This window comes from Austrofundulus limnaeus, unplaced genomic scaffold (genome assembly GCF_001266775.1).
Source record: "Austrofundulus limnaeus strain Quisiro unplaced genomic scaffold, Austrofundulus_limnaeus-1.0 Scaffold8, whole genome shotgun sequence".
NCBI lineage: Eukaryota > Metazoa > Chordata > Actinopteri > Cyprinodontiformes > Rivulidae > Austrofundulus > Austrofundulus limnaeus.
In genome coordinates, this window is record NW_013952410.1 from 1739508 (window position 1) to 1748372 (window position 8865).

The following is an 8865-nucleotide window of genomic DNA, read 5'->3' on the forward strand; positions in this document are numbered from 1 at the left end:
AGTATAAACATAGAAGAAAGACCTCTGACCGTAACAGTTTTTAAAAGTTGTCCTTTTGTAACAGATCTAGTTGAATGACCACTTCCAGAATTTGATTTGGGCAGCAATGCACAGAGAGTTCCATAATTGGCACCTTGGAAGATCTGAAAATATAAATTAATACCACTGTACAAAACATAGTTCTGAAAAGTCAAGGCATCAGACAATGAAAGAACTTTTATAATTAAAGGAATTTTATATAATGCAGAAAGGTAATACTAATTAAGGAGAATAACCTGTATATGTATATTTTTTCACATGTCCCAAACAACCACCTTTAGTAGAATAGATAAAGGCCAACATGTGCAAGTAGTCAGAGATTCCTTTAAAAAAATTTTTTTTAGTTAAACTAATTTTTTTTGGGGGGGTTAGTGATTTAAAAAAGAAATCTAATTTAAAAGACAAATTTGGGGTAAAAGAAAAAAACTAAACTAAAGTTTCCTGAATGTCCTGATGAGCTTCTATGTAACCAGTGAGTTTTCATGGCTGGATGAGAAAATGTACCAACAAACAGAGAGCTTGTTTTTGGTAAAATAAGAGATCGAAAGAGACAACTCAGCAAAAGTAGCAGCAAACTGTTTTTTGGGTGCTCTCCAACAACGGAAGCCGCTCATGACAAGGTCTTTATGTGCTGTGGAAACAGAAGAGTTATTTCTGCCTGGTCAGTGCTGTTTGTTTGCACTGACAGGGTTTAACTTGCGGGAGTCTGTCAGGAAGGGGGCCCTCAGTTGGTTCAACACTGTGATGCTTTGGGTTTGATGTTTGACCGATGACTCACTCAACACAAAGTCATGTGTTGAGCTGGGCTAGTGTTTTGTTTTTAAAATCACAAACCATTCTTATTCAAGGGAAAAAAAACTACATAAAGATGGGATTTTTAAAAATATAATTTTAACATTTAAATAAGGTACAACTTTTTTTATTTACAATTTTTGGATTTAGTGTTGGGTGAAATGTTAGTGTATATACATTACATTTTTGTTGAATGCAGTGTCCTTATGTTTAAACATAATTCTGTACTCTCATAATTCTGTAATATCAATGGCTGTTAAGAAGATCTGACTAGCAGCACACGTTGGCTTTAACGTGCTATTTTTCTATTTTATAAAAAGTTGTTTGACATGTAAAAACTTGGAACCTAAAGTTAAAGCCTTTTTATATACCGGTAATTAGATCTGAAGTTAATATCATATCGCCATATATTTTAGTAAGAGAGCTAATGGTAGATTAATTAGATCCAAGCTAGCACCACATCTACAATATATTAGCTTGAGAACTAATGCAATATTTATTAGCTGTAACACTAACACCATATACACAGCTTTACAGCTAATAAAGATAGTGTTAGCTCTGAAACTAATATACTAGTGTCATATGTTGCCGTACATATTTTAGCTCGGGAGCTAATGCTATATTTATTAGCTTTAAAGCTAAGCTAGGACTGGTAATCATCCTCATTTACCCAGAATGCTTTGCGTAGTAAATAACATAGCACTGTCTTTTTATAGTTTAAGTAAATGTTTATCATATAACGTCTAGGGCTGCCATGATTAGTCGACGACTAATCGATTATTAAAATAATCGATGACTAATTTAATAATCGATTAGTCGTTGACTAATCGACTAATCGTGGCAGCCCTAGATACCACTCCACACACATTCACAGCTTACTATTTAACCTGTTAAATGAGGAAGTTAGACTGACTGATAAATTGTTAGCATAATTTCAGAACAGAAGGTAATTAGTATAAAAAACATGCAAGTGCAATTCTCATCTATTAATCCTCATTTTAATAGTTCTCAGCTAAATGTCCCAATTAATCCTCATTAATTTTTTTTGCAAATATCGCCCAACCTTAGACAGAGTAGGCAAAGTACCTCAAAACATATTTTACACAATAAAGACTGATTACACCAAGTACTGAGATTTCTTTAAGTGGTTGACACATCTCAGTGGAATCTTCTCTGGCTTACTAAAACAAATATTTTATGGTTTTGTGACTGAGGCGTTCAGGGAATCGGGTCAAATCTCTCAGCTTTAAAAAAATTAAAAAAAATAAAACTAACTGAGCTGGAGGAATAAACAAAGAGATGAAATAAACTTTTCAGTGGCAGGATGTGCTGTGAATGTTGACTGGTGGGTGGATGCATTATCCTGCATCGTGTTCTGTCCCTAACACCAAAACAGAGTGGGAGTAGAGACCCCCTCTGCTGAGCACACTTTATTGGTAAAGATCTGCAGTGTGCCTTGCTAATAGCAGTTTCAAAGACCAAAATATTTGGAGATTTACTGTCTGATGTCTAAACAAAGCATTTTTATCGACTGCAAGGAAGCAGCATATCTGAACTGAATGCTCAATTAAACTCCTCACTGGGGTTCAGAATGAATACCAAATCGTGTTTTGTCACAAGTTTAGAACTTTACACAAAACATTCTTGATTTTTAGAGATATTCGTACATCTGGTGCTCAAGCTTTGCTGACACGTGGAGATCAAAATGTTCCAAAACTGCAGAAACGTTAAGTTCCTCTCAAACAAACAAAGAGGAAAAAAAGTCAATTATTGGAACAGCTTTAACATCAGCTTGTCCCCCCTACAGAAACTGTTCACACGAAAACATCCCGACGCACAGTTCAGCTGGTCTACAACAACAGAAAACCAGTTCTGACAGGTTGTGGATGATTTCAGCCAGCGAGGCCGTGCGAGCTGAGGGGCCCAGTTTATCTGCCTTAAATTAAGTGTGTCCGTCCTCACAGAGACAATGTTAGGCCGGGGTTTCCCAGGGTTGGTAAAGCTCCCAGCCTCAGAGGCTGAGGAGAGATAGAGCTCTGTTAGGAGATGAAGAACCCAGCTGCAGCCTGGCAGGAAAAAGAAGAGCTATATGGAAGAGGACTGGTGTGTGCATGTGGATGGAAAAGAAATGTAAAACCAAAACTGTCAGGAGGATGTTTTAAATCTTACTTTTGCCAGAAACTCATAGGAGTCATAGAAGTAGTGACAGTGACGTGAATAAAATGTTTTCCAAAACAGAAAATACAAAAGCAGCACTGACAGCCGACTGCAAGCCTGTCCTTATTTACCTTTGTGCTAAAATCACAGTTATTGTGCTTCACTGTTTCAGTCCATAAGACCCCCAGAGAAAACCACCTGCTTGTGTTTACACCAACAAGCAGCTGCTCTCTGAAATATCTCACCTGATCCAGCCTCATGCAGTTTTCCTGCCACACATACACACAGGGGCATAAAGGCGTATGAATGACGTCCTGTTTTGATGCTGCGCCTCGTTGGTAACGCCCAGGTAAACGAACTGGGAGAGTTTGTTTGACTGTCTTGGAGATGGATGGAAAAATCTGACAAAGAACAAAGAGCTTGGAAGTTGGAGGCTTCTGCTTGGTGGATGTGAGCACACACCTGTGCACCAAAATCAAGATGCGCGCAAGCAGGACATGACCAACGGCATCACAATATGATTGGTGTGTAATTACAGAAAAGTTTCGTTGATTCCTAAAGCAGTGTTTCCCAAAGTTGGGGTCGGGACCCCACATCAAGGTGGGGTCCTGAAAAGATTTTTGGAATTTATTACATTTTTGCCTTAGNACATGCACAGTAGTGGTTACTGGGGTAGGCCATGGACGTCACAAGACATTATACAGACAGGCTCTGGTATCATGGCTACCTGACAACAGAGCTCAAAAGTGTGGGATCATTTTAAGAAAATGAAAGAGAAACCTGTGTAATATCTGCTGAGCAGAACTTGTCTTCCACTGCAGTTATTTTTAGTTAGCATATAGCTAAAATATAACGATGGTTATATCATAGCAGCTGCATTCTGGCGCGATAAGCTCTTTTATATCTGCTGAGCAGAACTTGTCTTCCACTGCAGTTATTTTTAGTTAGCATATAGCTAAAATATAACAATTGTTATATCATAGCAGCTGCATTCTGACGCGATAAGCTATTTTATGTATAGTAATTATATATTTTTTATATGTTTTATATCCAATTAATGTATGATCCAATTAGTCGACTAATCGAAAAAATAATCGGTGATTAATCGATTATAACAATAATTGTTTGTGGCAGCCCTAATAAAGACTAATGTTCCAACTAGTCAGAAAACCTTCCACGAGGCTCCGATCAGATCAGGCAGTTCTGTTTAATAAAATGCAACTCAGCCACAAAACAGGGATTCACATTTTTCAGGATGTAAGTAGGTCAGCCTTATTAGACCCAACAATGGTCTTGATTTGAGCACTTACCATCTATTTCTAAAAGAACATTGTTCTCTGCTTTCACAAACTCTCACTAGAAAAACAGTCTGTTATTTTCCACTCGTTCAGCTCAACAACATCTGATTGTTGCTATATTTCAAAGTTTCTGTTCGATGCAATCAGTAATCCCCTCCAGTCAAATAAATATTGCTTTTTGATAAATTAGTTATCAAACTCGTTATAGTTTAATTATTGCGTCATTTATTTTAGTTAGTTCATTAGCCAATTAGTCAAGACTTATGAACACTGACTTTTGGACTCTGCTGTCAGTTTTATCATTAGTCATGCCATTTGTAGTAGCTTTGTTTGGTTTTTATGTGTACAACAGAGAAGTCTGAGTTGTTTCAGAAATAATATTGAAACTAATTACTAAACTAAATACTCCAAGTGTTGCTCACATAAATGTCTTCTTCAGGTTCATCCACCAACCAGGTGGTGAGAACTGAAACATTCACACTGCTCTGGTACACTTGTGCTCAAACTGGGCTCATTATTTTACATTAAGGACATGCACAAAATAAATCCACAATCAACTGATCGTTAAGGTGTGAAACCAACACATTAAAAGCTATGTGTCTTATTCGTAGAGCAGTTCACACATTAATAGAGCCACTTTGTACCAAAGGTGGAAAACTAAAGAGTTGTGCCATTGGAAAACCTCAAGTCTCAGCATGTTGAGAGCTCCACAGAGAGTACAAAACATGTAACACCTTTCCACCAAGTGTTATAAACCTTTCTCACCTATGTACCGATTTGTTTTTTATTACGGGGTTGGTTTTTTACTCTTCAGAGGAAGAGAAAGTGAAAATAGTCAGAATTTTAGTTGATTTATTTGCCTGGCTGGTTTTGTTAAGATCTGTATACTTGTTCCTTATAATTTTCTGTAATGGAGATTTGATTTTTGTATGTCAATTTTTCATTAGTAAATTGTTTTTGAAAGAAGTTCCATCTCATATTTCAGTGAGCGCAACATCAGTTTCCCAAAGGACTGTACTACTATATAACTGATACTAATAACTTAAAGGGCCTGTGACATCAAATTTTTGTAATAAATATGAACGCATTTTGGAAAGAAAACATTGATAACATAGTGCAAAAAATATTTTATGCTGCTGAGATAAACAGTTGTTGAGTTATTTGAATGTGAAGTAACAGGAAGTGATGTCAAAGCGGAATGCCAGCATTTAGCAACGCTCTGTTCATATAAAGAACCTGATGTTTCTTTAGACTATTTTGAGTCACGATTAGAGAGAAGAAGAGTCAGAATTCAAATATTGTTTCAGTAAACAAAGACCAGTGAGTTCATTTTCTTAAAGTGTTCCCCTTTGATGTTGTAATGTAAAAATACTTTTTGATCTGGGTCAATAGGTTATGAGATATTCTACTGACTTATGACCTCAGCTTTACTGTGACAACTCTGTTCTAAATCAACAGATAGGGATGTTTTTGGCCAGGACAAGATCTGCTATAATTATCAAGATTATTTTTATCTTGACCCAGTACAGAGCCTGAAATGAAGTGTCTGTATAAGATAAGCATCTGTATGTTGAAACAGTATATAGTTTGCCATTAGAACTGCCTGTTATCAAAGCTGTTCATAAACAGCCTGATGGATCTGTGTTAATTTCTGTGTTCCTGTTTATTGCAATAAACAAACTCAGATAACCATTCTACGACGCAACTTTATTTTTCATATCACGTATTTCTGTTCTTTGCACTTCCTGTTTCACTTTAGCTGACCAAGTTCAAAAGAAAATATGCCAGTTATGTGACAATGGGTAAAACCATGTGTTACTACAACAGGTTTCTTAAATATAAAGATGTTTTCTTTGATCTTTTGTTTACTAAAAATATAGCTTCGCAAACGCTAAACCACTACTGGTGTGAAAAAAGTGAAAGCTAGCAGCTAAATAAGTAAAATTCAGCAGAAGCTAATAGTAATAGATAATCGCTAACAAAATCATTAACAAACCTGTTGATATTAGTTTGTTAGTTAGCTAGCTGTTAGCAAACAAAGTTGGCAAATCCGAATTTGGAAGAAGCTTATTGGTCCGCCAACAGTTTTCAAAGTTAGTCAAAAAGCTAATTTGCAAAATGAAAAATTTGTTCTGCTATTAGCTGTTAGCATTTTAGCAGAACCATGCTCATCAGTGTTAAGAACCACGCAACCATGCTCAGCATGATAATTTATTTGATCAACCCTAATGGACTCCACTGGCCTTGGTGGCCACACCTGGTTTAGATGAGAGCAACAACAAAAGAGAAAATGGGGAGTAAAGAAAATGTGGGTTTATCATAGTTGATATCACAACATTAAACAATAATATCACTTATTACTAGGGTTGGGCAATACTGGCAAAAAAAAAAAAAATCACGATTAATTGGGGGTATTTAGCCAATAACGATTAATTTGACGATTAATCCCCTGGACACCCTTATGTCTTAGTCACAGGATCAATTTAGTGGGAAAGATTTGCTCTTCATAAAAATCTGTTCCAAATTGTGTCAAAATTAGACTTCAGGCTATACATAAATTTTTAAACTGTGTTGATAGATAAATAAATTACAGAACCTTTTTTTTAATGGTCATCATATTTGAAGCGGAGAGGAGCGAGTGGATTGACTGGAAAAATCTCCCCTGGTGGCATTCATCCTATTAATCGTCAAGTACCAAAAATTAATCGATTAATGTTCTTCTGACGATTAATTGCACACGATACGATTATGCCCAACCCTACTTATTACACCATTTTATAACATTGCGCAGTCCTAAATAAAAGGTGCTCTGCAAAAGAAAATTAAAGAAGGTTGAAAATAAAMAATTTTATCTAAATTTGGAAGGTTCAAGAAAAAAAAATCGTTCTTGCTCTGCTTGTTTATGCATTAAATTTAGAAGGGCAAAGATTTATTTCATTAATTCCTTTTAACTCCCTAAAATCACCACATTACATTATCAAGCTAAATGATATCTCTACTACTGACAGCTCTACTTTGTTTATCTCTGGACAAAGTTGTTGTTTTTATTGTGTTAGTAATGGTAAACAATGATCCCTGTCTTCCCAACAGAAAAAACACCATGTGAAGAAAACAATACACACGGTTTGTACACAACTCCTTATTTCTCCTGAGACCCACATCGTGCCCTTTCAAGATAAAAGCCTTCTTTAAATAGAAACATGTGACCAGTTGGACACACGCTGCACACTGGTGAGACATGTGGACAATCAATCATTTAGGGGACGACACACACACACCTTTCATTGTTCGTTACAGATTTCCACTAAATAATGTGATTAAAAGGCAAGGTAAAACAATTTGAGCTCCAGCACAATTACATGACTTCTCAGAACTAAATGATGATGTTACATGTGTTAGGCTCTGCACCACACAGCGCCCATCTGTCACATATAGACGAAGTCAAAAACAAATACACTACACTACTATAAACTACATTAAACTAACATTTAAAAGGATTATGTCAAACTAACCCTAACCCTGAAATTCAACACACTGAGCCATTTGGGCCTCTGACTGCTATTGATCAAAACCTCAAAGCCCAATAGTTTGGTTCATCTTTGCAGCGACGCCCCACCCTGCACACCCACTGAAGTGAGCAGCAGCCGAGCACAACAGAGGAGAGATCACTGCCAGGACCAACACAGGGGGCAGCAGCAGCAGCAGCACAGCACACCCTTCCTTCCTCTCACCCCGGGGTTCCTGCAGAACGCCACGTGTCTCTTAGATACCTGCCCTTACTGCGTTTTCCCGCTGCGCACCACCTGACTTATATAAGCTGCCATTTGAGACAATTAATCCTGAATACAGCGAGAAATTACGTTAACCTTATCTCAGCAGATGTTTTTTTTTATTTCAAAGATTAGCTATACCTATGGCTTTTTAACGGATGAAATCGTTGCAGGTCTTACTTTCAGGCATGATGTGATGCATCGCCACAGACAAGAAAAAGATGGAGTCACTGTAGTAAGCTCCGGATCCGGCGCTGAAATGCTTTTGCATGGCCTCCACGATGGGGAACAGCTCATGTGTGAGTTCCACCACGTCGTGAAAGAAGATCTGAAAGAACGAACAAAAGAGGAGTCGTATTACAGAACAAGTATCTAGCCTACAGTGTTACAATTAATACCAGTTCAGCTCACAGATATAGGTTCAGAAATGAGCATTTATCTGGTCCAAATGACTCTGAGGCTATCTGTTATTGTAATGGGATATCCAACGAACGCTGTAAAAGAAGCAATTTTCTGGTGACTTATTTGTGTCGTAGGAAGAACTGAATTCTGCGAAATTCCAATTAAATGTGTTAATCATGGGGATAAGATTACAGATTTTCAGATGATTTACTAACAGAGTCAACAGCTTATTTACGTATGAGCACAAATAAACGCTACAGTGATGTCTTCAATTATGACCATTAAACCCATTAATTTCATTACCACCTATAAATACAGCTGACTTTATGTTACTGCATTCTGGTTTGATTTGTGCCGCAGTACAACTCAAGTCACATGTGTGTAACTCAAGGCCTGTGGGCCAAATG

At 37.0% G+C, this 8865-nt stretch overlaps 1 protein-coding gene across 1 annotated transcript in view; it reads right to left on the bottom strand.

Annotated features, from left to right (window-relative positions):
• Positions 1-8384, bottom strand: part of xxylt1 (xyloside xylosyltransferase 1) — a gene marked incomplete at its 5' end in the record, with an annotated part of 21869 nt that extends 13485 nt beyond the window's left edge. The window contains 1 exon segment of the mRNA XM_013999896.1: positions 8237-8384. Within this exon segment, the coding sequence (XP_013855350.1) occupies positions 8237-8384 (148 nt within the window).
• Positions 8385-8865: the final 481 nt, after the last annotated feature.